General features: G+C 43.1%; 1 protein-coding gene across 2 annotated transcripts in view; it reads left to right on the top strand.

The window, feature by feature from the left end:
* Nucleotides 1-15,926, top strand: part of LOC109881159 (broad substrate specificity ATP-binding cassette transporter ABCG2-like) — a 50,963-nt gene extending 35,037 nt beyond the window's left edge. For both annotated transcript variants that reach the window (XM_031791629.1, XM_031791628.1), the window contains exons 7-16: nt 1,327-1,478; nt 1,768-1,869; nt 1,996-2,128; nt 2,235-2,352; nt 8,096-8,178; nt 12,889-12,978; nt 13,190-13,314; nt 14,309-14,463; nt 15,013-15,182; nt 15,327-15,926. In XM_031791629.1, the coding sequence (XP_031647489.1) occupies nt 1,327-1,478; nt 1,768-1,869; nt 1,996-2,128; nt 2,235-2,352; nt 8,096-8,178; nt 12,889-12,978; nt 13,190-13,314; nt 14,309-14,463; nt 15,013-15,182; nt 15,327-15,474 (1,276 nt within the window). In that variant the 3' untranslated portion in view covers nt 15,475-15,926. The remainder of the gene's footprint in view (nt 1-1,326; nt 1,479-1,767; nt 1,870-1,995; nt 2,129-2,234; nt 2,353-8,095; nt 8,179-12,888; nt 12,979-13,189; nt 13,315-14,308; nt 14,464-15,012; nt 15,183-15,326) is intronic.
* The last annotated feature ends 1,839 nt before the right edge of the window (nt 15,927-17,765 follow it).

Genomic DNA, 17,765 nt, shown 5'->3' with positions numbered 1-17,765 from the left:
TGAGGGGGTTAGTCTGGGTATTGTGGTGCTAATACTGGGAGGTTAGTCTGGGTATTGTAGTCTGGGTATTGTAGTGCTAATAATGGGGGTTAGTCTGGGTATTGTAGTCTGGGAATTGCAGTCTGGGTATTGTAGTCTGGGTATTATAGTCTGGATATTGTAGTCTGGGTATTGTAGTGCTAATACTACGGGTTAGTCTGGGTATTGTAGTCTGGGTATTTTAGTCTGGGTATTGTAGTGCTAATACTACGGGTTAGTCTGGGTATTGTAGTCTGGGTATTGTAGACTGGTTATTGTAGTCTGGGTATTGTAGTCTGGGTATTGTAGACTGGTTATTGTAGTCTGGGTATTGTAGTCTGGGTATTGTAGTCTGGGTATTGTAGTCTGGGTATTGTAGTCTGGTTATTATAGTCTGGAAATTGTAGTCTGGGTATTGTAGATTGGTTATTGTAGTCTGGGTATTGTAGTGCTAATACTATGGGTTAGTCTGGGTATTGTAGTCTGGGTATTGTAGTCTGGTTATTGTAGACTGGTTATTATAGTCTTGGTGTTGTAGACTGGGAATTGTAGTCTGGGTGGGTATTGTAGTCTGGATATTGTAGACTGGCTATTGTAGTCTGGGTATTGTAGTTTGGATATTGTATTCTGGGTGTTGTAGTCTGGGTATTGTAGTGCTAATACTGGGGGTTAGTCTGGTTAATGTAGTCTGGGTATTGTAGTCTGGCTGTTGCAGTCTGGGTGTTGTAGTCTGGGCATTGTAGTGCTAATACTGGGGGTTAGTCTGGTTAATGTAGTCTGGGTATTGTAGTCTGGGTATTGTAGTCTGGGTGGGTATTGTAGTCTGGATATTGTAGTCTGGGTATTGTAGTCTGGGTATTGTAGTCTGGGTATTGTAGTCTTGGTATTGTAGTGCTAATACTGGGGGTTAGTCTGGTTAATGTAGTCTGGGTATTGTAGTCTGGGTATTGTAGTCTGGGTGGGTATTGTAGTCTGGATATTGTAGACTGGGTATTGTAGTCTGGGTATTGTAGTCTTGGTATTGTAGTGCTAATTCTGCGGGTTCATCTGGGTATTGTAGTCTTAGTATTGCAGTCTGGGTATTGTAGTCTGTGTATTGTTGTCTGGGTGTTGTAGACTGGGAATTGTAGTCTGGGTGGGTATTGTAGTCAGGATATTGTAGACTGGGTATTGTAGTCTGGGTATTGTAGTCTTGGTATTGCAGTCTGGGTATTGTAGTGCTAATTCTGCGGGTTAGTCTGGGTATTGTAGTCTGTGTATTATAGTCTGGGTATTGTAGCACTAACCCTCCTCCTCTCTCTCTATCAGGATGTCTAGTCATGGCCGTACCATCATCCTGTCCATCCACCAGCCTCGTTATTCCATCTTCCGTCTGTTTGACAGTCTGACTCTGCTGGTTAGCGGTAAACAGGTTTACCACGGCCCCGCTCAGAGTGCTCTAGACTACTTCTCTAACATCGGTGAGACTAAATCCTTAGAAATGTCATGTTTCTAGTGATTCTAAATCACACTCCTCCTGCTAACCAGACAGTGTAGTCTCAGCTCTCTGCTGGCAAACCAAGTTATGAAATGTCTAGAGTTACTGAACAGTTATTATGTCCATCATTATATTGTCTCTCTTTAGAGGTTACTAAGAACAGATGCATTTGAGATCCATTCAGTGTATCAATGTTTCAACCTTTCCTGTATCCAAACCTTTTCTGTATCTATAAACAATGTAATTACAACTATGATGTCATCATTACCCAGGATACACTTGTGAAGCCCACAACAACCCGGCTGACTTCTTCCTGGACGTGATCAATGGAGATTCTACCTCCATCGCCTTCGACAGGATAACGGAAGGAGACAGTGAGTTCTGATTGGCTAAGGAGCAGAGTCAGTGGGCGGGATCAGTCAGGTCATCCAATGGGAGACATATTTTGACATATTTTGTCTCTTCATATCCTCCCTCCCTAACTCCCCCCCCCCCCCCAGACTCTGACCCAGACAGGGTAACCACTTCCAGGCAGAACATCGAGGACCATCTGGTCCAGGAGTACCGGGGCAGTCAGTACTATGGAGAAACCAAGGCTCAGTTAGAACGCATCACCATGAACAGAGAGTACAGGTACCAACACACACTCTCTCTCTGTCTCTGTGGTCTCTCTATTGTTGGTCTGGTCTGGTCTGGTCTGTGCAAGTTAATGGACCATCTTCTTGTTCTTGTTCTCCAGTGTGAAGACTCCCTCTCGGACCATCACGTACAACACCTCCTTCTCTACTCAGTTCAGATGGGTCCTGAAGAGAACCTTCACTAACCTCATCCTCAACCCTCAGACATCCTTCGCTCAGGTGTGTGTCTGTATGTGTGTGTTGCTGTGTGTGTGTGTTACACTCACAGAAGTTCCAAAAGAATAAAGACATTTCAATTGTCATATTATGTCAATATACAGAGTTGTAATGATGTGCAAATAGTAGTTCAAGTACAAAAGGGAAACTAAATAAACATAAATATAGGCTGTATTTACAATGGTGTTTGTTCTTCACTGGTTGCCCTTTTCTTGTGGCAACAGGTCACAAATATTGCTGCTGTGATGGCACACTGTGATATTTCACCCAGTAAATATGGGAGTTGATCAAAATTGGATTTGTTTTTGAATTCTTTGTTGGTCTGGAAGCTCTCCTATCTATCTACAGTGGGGAGAACAAGTATTTGATACACTGCTGAATTTGCAGGTTTTCCTACTTACAAAGCATGTAGAGGTCTGTACACTTCAACTGTGAGAGACGGAATCTAAAACAAAAATTCAGAAAATCACATTGTATGATTTTTAAGTTATTTAAAAAAAATATTAATTTGCATTTTATGGCATGACGTAAGTATTTGATACATCAGAAAAGCAGAACTTAATATTTGGTTTGCAGAGATCATACGTTTCCTATAGTTCTTGACCAGGTTTGCACACACTGCAGCAGGGATTTTGGCCCACTCCTCCATACAGACCTTCTCCAGATCCTTCAGGATTCGGGGCTGTCGCTGGGCAATACGGACTTTCAGCTCCCTCCAAAGATTTTCTATTGGGTTCAGGTCTATTGGGTTCAGGTCTGGAGACTGGCTAGGCCACTCCAGGACCTAAGATCCTTCTTACGGAGCCACTCCTTAGTTGCCCTGGCTGTGTGTTTCGGGTCGTTGTCATGCTGGAAGACCCAGCCACGACCCATCTTCAATGCTCTTACTGAAGGAAGAAGGTTGTGCGATACAAGATCTTGCGATACATGGCCCCATCCATCTCCCCCTCAATACAGTGCTGTCGTCCTGTCCCCTTTGCAGAAAAGCATCCCCAAAGAATGATGTTTCCACCTCCATGCTTCACGGTTGGGATGATGTTCTTGGGGTTGTACTCATCCTTCTTCTTCCTCCAAACACGGCGAGTGGAGTTTAGACTAAAAAGCTCTATTTTTGTCTCATCAGACCACATGACCTTCTCCCATTCCTCCCCTGGATCATCCAGATGGTCATTGGCAAACTTCAGACGGGCCTGGACATGCGCTGGCTTGAGCAGGGAGACCTTGCGTGCGCTGCAGGATTTTAATCCATGACAGCATAGTGTGTTACTAATGGTTTTCTTTGAGACTGTGGTCCCAGCTCTCTTCAGGTCATTGACCAGGTCCTGCCGTGTAGTTCTGGGCTGATCCCTCACCTTCCTCATGATCATTGATGCCCCACGAGGTGAGATCTTGCATGGAGCCCCAGACCGAGGGTGACTGACTGTCATCTTGAACTTCTTCCATTTTTTATAATAATTGCGCAAACAGTTATTGCCTTCTCACCAAGCTGCTTGCCCAGTAGCCCATCCCAGCCTTGTGCAGGTCTACAATTGTATCCCTGATGTCCTTACACAGATCTCTGATCTTGGCCATCATGAAGAGGCTGGAGTCTGTTTGATTGAGTGTGTGGACAGGTGTCTTTTATACAGGTAACGAGTTCAAACAGGTGCAGTTAATACAGGTAATGAGTGGAGAACAGGAGGGCTTCTTAAAGAAACTAACAGGGCTGTGAGAGACGGAATTCTTACTGGTTGGTAGGTGATCAAATACTTATGTCATGCAATAAAATGCAAATTAACCCCTTAAAAATCATACAATGTGATACAGTGCCTTGCGAAAGTATTCGGCCCCCTTGAACTTTGCGACCTTTTGCCACATTTCAGGCTTCAAACATAAAGATATAAAACTGTATTTTTGTGTGAAGAATCAACAACAAGTGGGACACAATCATGAAGTGGAACGACATTTATTGGATATTTCAAACTTTTTTAACAAATCAAAAACTGAAAAATTGGGCGTGCAAAATTATTCAGCCCCTTTACTTTCAGTGCAGCAAACTCTCTCCAGAAGTTCAGTGAGGATCTCTGAATGATCCAATGTTGACCTAAATGACTAATGATGATAAATACAATCCACCTGTGTGTAATCATGTCTCCGTATAAATGCACCTGCACTGTGATAGTCTCAGAGGTCCGTTAAAAGCGCAGAGAGCATCATGAAGAACAAGGAACACACCAGGCAGGTCCGAGATACTGTTGTGAAGAAGTTTAAAGCCGGATTTGGATACAAAAAGATTTCCCAAGCTTTAAACATCCCAAGGAGCACTGTGCAAGCGATAATATTGAAATGGAAGGAGTATCAGACCACTGCAAATCTACCAAGACCTGGCCGTCCCTCTAAACTTTCAGCTCATACAAGGAGAAGACTGATCAGAGATGCAGCCAAGAGGCCCATGATCACTCTGGATGAACTGCAGAGATCTACAGCTGAGGTGGGAGACTCTGTCCATAGGACAACAATCAGTCGTATATTGCACAAATCTGGCCTTTATGGAAGAGTGGCAAGAAGAAAGCCATTTCTTAAAGATATCCATAAAAAGTGTCGTTTAAAGTATGCCACAAGCCACCTGGGAGACACACCAAACATGTGGAAGAAGGTGCTCTGGTCAGATGAAACCAAAATTGAACTTTTTGGCAACAATGCAAAACGTTATGTTTGGCGTAAAAGCAACACAGCTCATCACCCTGAACACACCATCCCCACTGTCAAACATGGTGGTGGCAGCATCATGGTTTGGGCCTTCTTTTCTTCAGCAGGGCAAGGGAAGATGGTTAAAATTGATGGGAAGATGGATGGAGCCAAATACAGGACCATTCTGGAAGAAAACCTGATGGAGTCTGCAAAAGACCTGAGACTGGGACGGAGATTTGTCTGCCAAAGGGGGAGGAGTTGCAGTTTACTGCAGAGATAGCCTGCAAAGTAATGTCATACTTTCCAGGTCCATACCCAAACAGTTCGAACTACTAATTTTGAAAATGACTCTCTCCAGAAATAAGTCTCTCACGGTTGCCGCCTGCTACCGACCCCCCTCAGCTCCCAGCTGTGCCCTGGACCCCATTTGTGAATTGATCGCCCCCCATCTAGCTTCAGAGTTTGTTCTGTTAGGTGACCTAAACTGGGATATGCTTAACACCCCGCCAGTCCTACAATCTAAGCTAGATGCCCTCAATCTCACACAAATCATCAAGGAACCCACCAGGTACAACCCTAACTCTGTAAACAAGGGCACCCTCATAGACGTCATCCTGACCAACTGGCCCTCCAAATACACCTCCGCTGTCTTCAACCGGGATCTCAGCGATCACTGCCTCATTGCCTGTATCCGCTACGGAGCCGCAATCAAACGACCACCCCTCATCACTGTCAAATGCTCCCTAAAACACTTCTGTGAGCAGGCCTTTCTAATCGACCTGGCCCGGGTATCCTGGAAGGACATTGACCTCATCCCGTCAGTTGAGGATGCCTGGTCATTCTTTAAAAGTAACTTCCTCACCATTTTAGATAAGCATGCTCCGTTCAAAAAATGCAGAACTAAGAACAGATACAGCCCTTGGTTCACCCCAGACCAGACTGCCCTCGACCAACACAAAAACATCCTGTGGCGGACTGCAATAGCATCGAATAGTCCCCGTGATATGCAACTGTTCAGGGAAGTCCGGAACCAATACACGCAGTCAGTCAGGAAAGCTAAGGCCAGCTTCTTCAGGCAGAAGTTTGCATCCTGTAGCTCCAACTCCAAAAAGTTCTGGGACACCGTGAAGTCCATGGAGAACAAGAGCACCTCCTCCCAGCTGCCCACTGCACTGAGGCTAGGTAACACGGTCACCACTGATAAATCCATGATTATCGAAAACTTCAATAAGCATTTCTCAACGGCTGGCCATGCCTTCCGCCTGACTACTTCAACCTCGGCCAACAGCTCCGCCCCCCCCGCAGCTCCTCGCCCAAGCCTCTCCAGGTTCTCCTTTAACCAAATCCAGATAGCAGATGTTCTGAAAGAGCTGCAAAACCTGGACCCGTACAAATCAGCTGGGCTTGACAATCTGGACCCTCTATTTCTGAAACTATCTGCCACCATTGTCGCAACCCCTATTAACAGCCTGTTCAACCTCTCTTTCATATCGTCTGAGATCCCCAAGGATTGGAAAGCTGCCGCAGTCATCCCCCTCTTCAAAGGGGGAGACACCCTGGACCCAAACTGTTACAGACCTATATCCATCCTGCCCTGCCTATCTAAGGTCTTCGAAAGCCAAGTCAACAAACAGGTCACTGACCATCTCGAATCCCACCGCACCTTCTCCGCTGTGCAATCTGGTTTCCGAGCCGGTCATGGGTGCACCTCAGCCACACTCAAGGTACTCAACGATATCATAAACGCCATCGATAAAAGACAGTAGATTTGTCTTCCAACAAGACAATGATCCAAAACATAAAGCAAAATCTACAATGGAATGGTTCAAAAATAAACATATCCAGGTGTTAGAATGGCCAAGTCAAAGTCCAGACCTGAATCCAATCGAGAATCTGTGGAAAGAACTGAAAACTGCTGTTCACTAATGCTCTCCATCCAACCTCACTGAGCTCGAGCTGTTTTGCAAGGAGGAATGGGAAAAAATGTCAGTCTCTCGATGTGCAAAACTGATAGAGACATACCCCAAGCGACTTACAGCTGTAATCACAGCAAAAGGTGGCGCTACAAAGTATTAACTTAAGGGGGCTGAATAATTTTGCAAGCCCAATTTTTCAGTTTTTGATTTGTTAAAAAAGTTTGAAATATCCAATAAATGTCGTTCCACTTTATGATTATGTCCCACTTGTTGTTGATTCTTCACAAAAAAATACAGTTTTATATCTTTATGTTTGAAGCCTGAAATGTGGCAAAAGGTCGCAAAGTTCAAAGGGGCCGAATACTTTCGCAAGGCACTGTATGTCTGTCTGTCTGTCTGTCTAATTCAATGGGCTTTATTGGCATGGGAAACGTGTTAACATTGCTTAAGCAACTGAGGTAGATAATATACAAAAGTGAAATAAACAATAAAAATGAACAGTAAATATTACACATACAGAAGTTTCAAAACAATAAAGACATTACAAATGTCATATTACGTATATATACAGTGTTGCAACAATGTACAAAGGGTACACAAGGGAAAATAAATAAGCATAAATATGGGTTGTATTTACAATGGTGTTTGTTCTTCACTGGTTGCCCTTTTCTTGTGGCAACAGGTCACACATCTTGCTGCTGTGATGGCACACTGTGGAATTTCACCCAGTAGATATGAGAGTTTATCCAAATTGGGTTTGTTTTTGAATTATTTGTGTGTCTGTGTAATCTGAGGGAAACATGTCTCTCTAATATGGTCATACATTGGACAGGAGGTTAGGAAGTGCAGCTCAGTTTCCACCTCATTTTGTGGGCAGTGTGCACATAGCCTGTCTTCTCTTGAGAGCCATGTCTGCCTCCGGCGGCCTTTCTCAATAGCAAGGCTATGCTCACTGAGTCTGTACATAGTCAAAGCTTTCCTTAAGTTTGGGTCAGTCACAGTGGTCAGGTATTCTGCCGCTGTGTACTCTCTGTTTAGGGCCAAATAGCATTCTAGTTTGCTCAGTTTTTTTGTTAATTCTTTCCAATATGTCAAGTAATTATCTTTTTGTTTTCTCATGATTTGATCTCTCTCTCTCTATCTCTCTCTCTCTCATCCAGATTGGAGTGACTGTGTTCCTGGCCCTCATCGTTGGTGCCATATTCTTTGGAGTGAAGAATGACCAGAGTGGCTTACAGAACAGGTCTGTGTGTTCGTATTCGTTTAATGTGTGTGTGTGTTTAATATAATGTATTACAAGTTTTTTTCAATTGCTAACTAACAATGCTAAGTAACAATGCTAACTAACAATGCTAAGTAACAATGCTAACTAACAATGCTAACTAACAATGCTAACTAACAATGCTAACTAACAATGCCCACTAACAATGCTCACAATCGTCACATCGTAGAAACTCTTCACAGTCAGTGAAACAGAAGTGTATGTGAACCAAACTTTGAATAATTTTTCATTTCTTTCACAAAAAAAATGCATTCAATGACCACATTCTTCTCAAAATCCATGAACTCTTTTCTCGTTCATACTCCACTATATATTTGCAGCACATTTTCAAATGCTAACACACTGTTTCCAAAACTGTTAACTTAAAAACACATTCAAAACAGAATGATGGTAAATGCCGTGCATTTCTACAGTAACCAAATAGAAACATATAGAAAATCTCAGCAGAATATTTAATCATTTCAAACAAGCAATTTCAGCTGAAAGCCTACCCAAGTTTTTATGTATTTATTTCACCTTTATTTAACCAGGTAGGCTAGTTGAGAACACCTTTATTTAACCAGGTAGGCTAGTTGAGAACACCTTTATTTAACCAGGTAGGCTAGTTGAGAACACCTTTATTTAACCAGGTAGGCCAGTTGAGAACACCTTTATTTAACCAGGTAGGCTAGTAGAGAACACCTTTATTTAACCAGGTAGGCTAGTTGAGAACACCTTTATTTAACCAGGTAGGCTAGTTGAGAACACCTTTATTTAACCAGGTAGGCTAGTTGAGAACACCTTTATTTAACCAGGTAGGCTAGTTGAGAACACCTTTATTTAACCAGGTAGGCTAGTTGAGAACACCTTTATTTAACCAGGTAGGCTAGTTGAGAACACCTTTATTTAACCAGGTAGGCTAGTTGAGAACACCTTTATTTAACCAGGTAGGCTAGTTGAGAACACCTTTATTTAACCAGGTAGGCTAGTTGAGAACACCTTTATTTAACCAGGTAGGCTAGTTGAGAACACCTTTATTTAACCAGGTAGGCTAGTTGAGAACACCTTTATTTAACCAGGTAGGCTAGTTGAGAACACCTTTATTTAACCAGGTAGGCTAGTTGAGAACACCTTTATTTAACCAGGTAGGCTAGTTGAGAACACCTTTATTTAACCAGGTAGGCTAGTTGAGAACACCTTTATTTAACCAGGTAGGCTAGTTGAGAACACCTTTATTTAACCAGGTAGGCTAGTTGAGAACACCTTTATTTAACCAGGTAGGCTAGTTGAGAACACCTTTATTTAACCAGGTAGGCTAGTTGAGAACACCTTTATTTAACCAGGTAGGCTAGTTGAGAACACCTTTATTTAACCAGGTAGGCCAGTTGAGAACACCTTTATTTAACCAGGTAGGCCAGTTGAGAACACCTTTATTTAACCAGGTAGGCCAGTTGAGAACACCTTTATTTAACCAGGTAGGCTAGTTGAGAACACCTCTATTTAACGAGGTAGGCCAGTTGAGAACACCTTTATTTAACGAGGTAGGCCAGTTGAGAACACCTTTATTTAACCAGGTAGACTAGTTGAGAACACCTTTATTTAACCAGGTCGGCTAGTTGAGAACACCGTTATTTAACCAGGTAGGCTAGTTGAGAACACCTTTATTTAACCAGGTAGGCTAGTTGAGAACACCTTTATTTAACCAGGTAGGCTAGTTGAGAACACCTTTATTTAACCAGGTAGGCTAGTTGAGAACACCTTTATTTAACCAGGTAGGCTAGTTGAGAACACCTTTATTTAACCAGGTAGGCTAGTTGAGAACACCTTTATTTAACCAGGTAGGCTAGTTGAGAATTCTCATTTACAACTGCGACCTGGCCAAGATAAAGCAAAGCAGTTTGACACATACAACGACACAGAGTTACACATGGAGTAAAACAAACGCACAGTCAATAACACAATAGAAAATCTATATACAGTGTGCAAATGAGATTAGGGAGGTATAAGGCAATAAATAGGCCATAGTAGCGAAGTGTCCTGTTTTTAGTCTCGTTACCAAACAGACAGAAGAGGACAGCTTCGAAATGATTTCGTTTTGGAAACGTGGATCAAGGAAAACAGGTTGTTGGGGAAAGGAGAGTGGCTGGGTTGGATTAGACATTCCAGGAGATACTTCCCATGATGCATCGCCAGAGAGGACATACGATGAGATGTTGATGAGAACTAGAACCCTCACAGTGCTCTACAGTATGAGTGATTATACTATACATGTTGATGAGAACTAGAACCCTCACAATACTGTACAGTATGAGTGATTATACATGTTGATGAGAACTAGAACCCTCACAGTGCTGTACAGTATGAGTGATTATACATGTTGATGAGAACTAGAACCCTCACAGCACTGTACAGTATGAGTAATTATACTATACATGTTGATGAGAACTAGAACCCTCACAGCACTGTACAGTATGAGTAATTATACTATACATGTTGATGAGAACTAGAACCCTCACAGCACTGTACAGTATGAGTAATTATACTATACATGTTGATGAGAACTAGAACCCTCACAGTACTGTACAGTATGAGTAATTATACTATACATGTTGATGAGAACTAGAACCCTCACAGCACTGTACAGTATGAGTGATTATACATGTTGATGAGAACTAGAACCCTCACAGTACTGTACAGTATGAGTGATTATACATGTTGATGAGAACTAGAACCCTCACAGTGCTGTACAGTATGAGTGATTATACATGTTGATGAGAACTAGAACCCTCACAGTACTGTACAGTATGAGTGATTATACATGTTGATGAGAACTAGAACCCTCACAGTGCTGTACAGTATGAGTGATTATACATGTTGATGAGAACTAGAACCCTCACAGCACTGTACAGTATGAGTGATTATACATGTTGATGAGAACTAGAACCCTCACAGTGCTCTACAGTATGAGTGATTATACTATACATGTTGATGAGAACTAGAACCCTCACAGTACTGTACAGTATGAGTGATTATACATGTTGATGAGAACTAGAACCCTCACAGTGCTCTACAGTATGAGTGATTATACATGTTGATGAGAACTAGAACCCTCACAGTGCTCTACAGTATGAGTGATTATACTATACATGTTGATGAGAACTAGAACCCTCACAGTGCTCTACAGTATGAGTGATTATACATGTTGATGAGAACTAGAACCCTCACAGTGCTCTACAGTATGAGTGATTATACATGTTGATGAGAACTAGAACCCTCACAGTGCTCTACAGTATGAGTGATTATACATGTTGATGAGAACTAGAACCCTCACAGTACTGTACAGTATGAGTGATTATACATGTTGATGAGAACTAGAACCCTCACAGTGCTCTACAGTATGAGTGATTATACATGTTGATGAGAACTAGAACCCTCACAGTGCTCTACAGTATGAGTGATTATACTATACATGTTGATGAGAACTAGAACCCTCACAGTACTGTACAGTATGAGTGATTATACATGTTGATGAGAACTAGAACCCTCACAGTGCTCTACAGTATGAGTGATTATACTATACATGTTGATGAGAACTAGAACCCTCACAGTGCTCTACAGTATGAGTGATTATACATGTTGATGAGAACTAGAACCCTCACAGTGCTCTACAGTATGAGTGATTATACTAGACATGTTATATACTACACACTGTACTATACAATGCTCTAACCACTAGGCTACCTACAGTCCTAACAGGAATCATATGGGTGGTCCTGAGAGGAATCATATGGGTGGTCCTGAGAGGAATCATATGGGTGCTCCTGAGAGGAATCATATGGGTGCTCCTGAGAGGAATCATATGGGTGGTCCTAACAGGAATCATATGGGTGGTCCTGAGAGGAATCATATGGGTGCTCCTGAGTGGAATCATATGGGTGCTCCTGAGTGGAATCATATGGGTGGTCCTAACATGAATCATATGGGTGGTCCTGAGAGGAATCATATGGGTGCTCCTGAGTGGAATCATATGGGTGGTCCTAACAGGAATCGTATGGGTGGTCCTAACAGGAATCATATGGGTGGTCCTGAGAGGAATCATATGGGTGGTCCTAACAGGAATTGTATGGGTGGTCCTAACAGGAATCATATGGGTGCTCCTGAGAGGTATTGTATGGGTGGTCCTAACAGGAATCATATGGGTGGTCCTAAGAGGAATCATATGGGTGGTCCTTACAGGAATCATATGGGTGGTCCTAGCAGGAATCATATGGCTGGTCCTAACAGGAATCGTATGGGTGGTCCTAACAGGAATCATATGGGTGGTCCTAACAGGAATCGTATGGGTGGTCCTAACAGGAATCGTATGGGTGGTCCTAAGAAGAACCATATGGGTGGTCCTGAGAGGAATCGTATGGGTGGTCCTAACAGGAATCATATGGGCGGTCCTAACAGGAATCATATGGGTGGTCCTGAGAGGAATCATATGGGAGGTCCTAAGAGGAATCATATGGGTGGTCCTGAGAGGAATCATATGGGCGGTCCTAAGAGGAATCATATGGGTGCTCCTGAGAGGAATCTAATTTACGTGTATGTGATCCATGTGTGTGTGTGTGTGTGTGTGTGTGTGTGTGTGTGTGTGTGTGTTGAACGTATGTGTGTGTGTGTTGAATGTGTGTGTGTTGTCTCTACCAGGATGGGTGCTCTATTCTTCATCACCACCAATCAGTGTTTCAGTTCCGTGTCTTCTGCTGAGCTCTTCATCACCGAGAGAAAACTGTTCATGTGAGTCACACACAGACACACACACACACACACACACACACACACACACACACACACACACACACACACACACACACACACACACACACACACACACGTAAGCATCTCCAGTCATGAATACATTAGTGGTTACTGCAGAGTATCAGTCTAACCTCTCTCTCTCTCTCTCTCTCTCCCATCTCTCTCTCTCTCTCTCTCTCTCTCTCCCCAGTCATGAGTACATCAGCGGTTACTACAGAGTATCAGTCTACTTCCTGTGTAAGTTACTCAGTGACATCATCACCTTAAGGACACTCCCTGCCATCTTCTTCAGCTGTGTGGCTTACTTCATGATCGGTGGGTAGACCCTCCACCCACGTAGACACAGTGAACACTAACCCATGATCGCTGGGTAGACACAGTGAACACTAACCCATGATCACTGGGTAGACCCTTCACACACACAAACAAACCAATGAACGAAAACACACACCCTCACACATCAGTGTCATGTCACATCTTTTCTAGTATAATATTTCTATGTTCTCTGTCTCGTCAGGTTTTAAGCTACAACCGTTCATGATCTAGTATTATATTTCTATGTTATGTTCTAGTGTGGTATTTCTATGTACTGATCTAGTATTATATTTCTGTGTTCTGATCTAGCATTGTATTTCTGTGTTCTGGTCTAGTATTGTATTTCTGTGTTCTGATCTAGTGTTGTATTTCTATGTTCTGATCTAGTATTGTGTTTCTGTGTTCTGATCTAGCATTGTATTTCTGTGTTCTGATCTAGCATTGTATTTCTATGTCCTAATCTCATGTTAAATTTCAGTTCTCATCTAGTATTATATTTCTCTGTTCCAATCTCATAATATATTTTTATTTTCCGATCTAGTATTATGTATTTCTATGTTTTGATCTAGTATTGTGTTTCTGTGTAATGATCTAGTGTTATATTTCTATGTTCTGCTCTAGTCTTATATTTCTATGTTGTAATCTAGTATTACACTTCTCTGTTCTGATCTAGTATTATATTTATATGGTCTGATCTAGTATATTTCTGTTCTGATCTGGTATGTTTCTGTTCTGATCTGGTATTATATTACTCTGTTCTGATTTAGTATATTTCTGTTCTGATCTGGTATTATATTTATATGGTCTGATCTAGTATATTTCTGTTCTCATCTAGTGTTATATTTCTATGTTCTGATCTAATATATTTCTGTTCTGATCTAGTATATTTCTGATCTAGTATAATATTAATATGATCTGATCTAGTATATTTCTGTTCTGATCTGGTATTATAATACTCTGTTCTGATCTAGTATGACATTTCTCTATTCTCCAGGGTTTAAAGCTACAGTGGAGGCCTTCTTCCTGTTCATGTTGACCGTAGCTCTGGTAGCCTATACAGCTACTGCTATGACCATGGCTATATCAGCTGACCAGAGTGTTGTGGCGATTGCCAACATCTTCATGACCATAGCCTTCGTCTTCATGATGGTGAGAGAGACAGTTTTGGCAATGTTTGCATGTGTTTCTCATGCCAATGAAGCCCCTTTGAACTGAATTGAGACACACACACACACACACACACACACACACACACACACACACACACACACTAATATGAGATTATTATAAACATCAAACATAATGTTGCTCTCCTCTTCTGCCCCCAACTCCCCTCCCCTCCTCTCACTTTCCTTCCTAACCTCTCCCCTTCCTCCTCTTCTCTCCCCTCCTCTCCCTCCTCTTCTCTCCCACTCCCCTCTCCCCACACCTCCCACTCCCCTCCCCTTCCTCCTCTTCTCACCCCTCCTCTCCTCTCCTCCCACCCCTCCTCTTCTCTCCCCTCCCCTCCTCTCCTCTCCCCTCCCCTCCCCTCCCCTCCCCTCCCCCTCCTCTTCTCTCCCACTCCCCTCACCTCCCACTCCCCTCCCCTTCCTCCTCTTCTCTCCCCTCCCCTCCTCTCCTCCCATCCCTCCTCTTCTCTCCCCTCCCCTCCTCTCCTCTCCCCTCCCCTCCTCTTTCCCTCCCCTCCCGTATCAGATCTTCTCAGGCCTGTTGGTGAACCTGCCCAGTATTGTTGAGTGGCTAGCCTGGTTCCAGTACCTCAGCATCCCTCGGTATGGACTAACAGCTCTCCAAATTAATGAGTTTGTAGGTCTCCAGTTCTGTGGAGACATTCCCCTCAACGGCACCTTGCCCCCTGGTATGACGTAAGTGATATCTCACTATACCTATTTAAATTATCCATTGATGTCAGGAGAGTTATTTTACAAGGGAAATCTGTCTCTCAGTGAGATTCTCCATAATTGAGGTGTTTTGTTTCTGAGGTAGGAACCTTTCTCTCCTGTGTCCAGATGCACTGGGGAAGACTTTCTGAAGAACCAGGGGATCGACTACACCACGTGGGGGCTGTGGCAGAATCACGTTGCCCTGGCGATCATGACCGTAATCTTCCTGGCGATCGCATACTTCAAACTACGCTTCACTAAGAAGTTCACATAGAGGTCAGGGGTCACGGGTTAAGCCTTTTGTACACCTTCCCGTTCCTTGCCGTCCCCTTGGCTCAAACGAAATGCTGCAATATCCAACTTCCACTTCTGTCCGCATGGGACTCTGAAATGTCAGCATGGACTATGAAATGTCAGCATCCGAAGGACATTTTTCAACGCAGATGCGGACGGGAGCAGGTGTTTCGATTGAAGCGGAAGTTGAAATTAGGTATTTAGAGGTCAGGGGCAATGCTCCTTTTAATTGTTTTTGGGGTACTGAGCAAATTTCAGGTTTAGTGAGAGGAAACTTGAAAGTTGTGAGTATTCTGTGCAACTTCCAGCGCACGTTTCCACTGAGGCTGTAACCGTACAGTTTTAGACAGTAGCCAACAGGCTGTAGTGTACCCTTACAGTTTTAGACAGTAGCCAACAGGCTGTAGTGTACCCTTACAGTTTTAGACAGCAGCCAATAGGCTGTACCCTTACAGTTTTAGACAGTAGCCAATAGGCTGTACCCTTACAGTTTTTGACAGTAGCCAATAGGCTGTACCCTGACAGTTTAGACAGTAGCCAATAGGCTGTACCCTGACAGTTTTAGACAGTAGCCAACAGGCTGTAGTGTACCCTTACAGTTTTAGACAGTAGCCAATAGGCTGTACCCTTACAGTTTTAGACAGTAGCCAACAGGCTGTAGTGTACCCTTACAGTTTTAGACAGTAGCCAACAGGCTGTAGTGTACCCTAACAGTTTTAGACAGTAGCCAACAGGCTGTAGTGTACCCTTACAGTTTTAGACAGTAGCCAATAGGCTGTAGTGTACCCTTACAGTTTTAGACAGTAGCCAATAGGCTGTAGTGTACCCTTACAGTTTTAGACAGTAGCCAATAGGCTGTACCCTTACAGTTTTAGACAGTAGCCAACAGGCTGTAGTGTACCCTTACAGTTTTAGACAGTAGCCAACAGGCTGTAGTGTACCCTTACAGTTTTAGACAGTAGCCAATAGGCTGTACCCTGACAGTTTAGACAGTAGCCAATAGGCTGAACCCTTACAGTTTTAGACAGTAGCCAATAGGCTGTACCCTTACAGTTTTAGACAGTAGCCAATAGGCTGTAGTGTACCCTTACAGTTTTAGACAGTAGCCAATAGGCTGTAGTGTACCCTTACAGTTTTAGACAGTAGCCAATAGGCTGTACCCTTACAGTTTTAGACAGTAGCCAACAGGCTGTAGTGTACCCTTACAGTTTTAGACAGTAGCCAACAGGCTGTAGTGTACCCTTACAGTTTTAGACAGTAGCCAATAGGCTGTACCCTGACAGTTTAGACAGTAGCCAATAGGCTGAACCCTTACAGTTTTAGACAGTAGCCAATAGGCTGAACCCTTACAGTTTTAGACAGTAGCCAACAGGCTGTAGTGTACCCTTACAGTTTTAGACAGTAGCCAACAGGCTGTAGTGTACCCTTACAGTTTTAGACAGTAGCCAATAGGCTGAACCCTTACAGTTTTAGACAGTAGCCAACAGGCTGTAGTGTACCCTTACAGTTTTAGACAGTAGCCAATAGGCTGTACCCTTACAGTTTTAGACAGTAGCCAACAGGCTGTAGTGTACCCTTACAGTTTTAGACAGTAGCCAACAGGCTGTAGTGTACCCTTACAGTTTTAGACAGTAGCCAATAGGCTGAACCCTTACAGTTTTAGACAGTAGCCAACAGGCTGTAGTGTACCCTTACAGTTTTAGACAGTAGCCAATAGGCTGAACCCTTACCGTTTTAGACAGTAGCCAATAGGCTGTACCCTGACAGTTTTAGACAGTAGCCAATAGGCTGTACCCTTACAGTTTTAGACAGTAGCCAACAGGCTGTAGTGTACCCTTACAGTTTTAGACAGTAGCCAACAGGCTGTAGTGTACCCTTACAGTTTTAGACAGTAGCCAACAGGCTGTAGTGTACCCTTACAGTTTTAGACAGTAGCCAACAGGCTGTAGTGTACCCTTACAGTTTTAGACAGTAGCCAACAGGCTGTAGTGTACCCTTACAGTTTTAGACAGTAGCCAACAGGCTGTAGTGTACCCTAACAGTTTTAGACAGTAGTCAACAGGCTGTAGTGTACCCTTACAGTTTTAGACAGTAGCCAACAGGCTGTAGTGTACCCTTACAGTTTTAGACAGTAGCCAATAGGCTGTACCCTGACAGTTTTAGACAGTAGCCAATAGGCTGTACCCTTACATTTAGACAGTAGCCAATAGGCTGTACCCTTACAGTTTAGACAGTAGCCAATAGGCTGTACCCTGACAGTTTTAGACAGTA

Source organism: Oncorhynchus kisutch, linkage group LG16 (assembly GCF_002021735.2).
Source record: "Oncorhynchus kisutch isolate 150728-3 linkage group LG16, Okis_V2, whole genome shotgun sequence".
In the NCBI taxonomy this organism is placed as follows: Eukaryota; Metazoa; Chordata; class Actinopteri; order Salmoniformes; family Salmonidae; genus Oncorhynchus; species Oncorhynchus kisutch.
The sequence above is the reverse complement of the archived record's forward strand: the minus strand, read 5'-3'. Positions and strand labels throughout refer to the sequence as shown.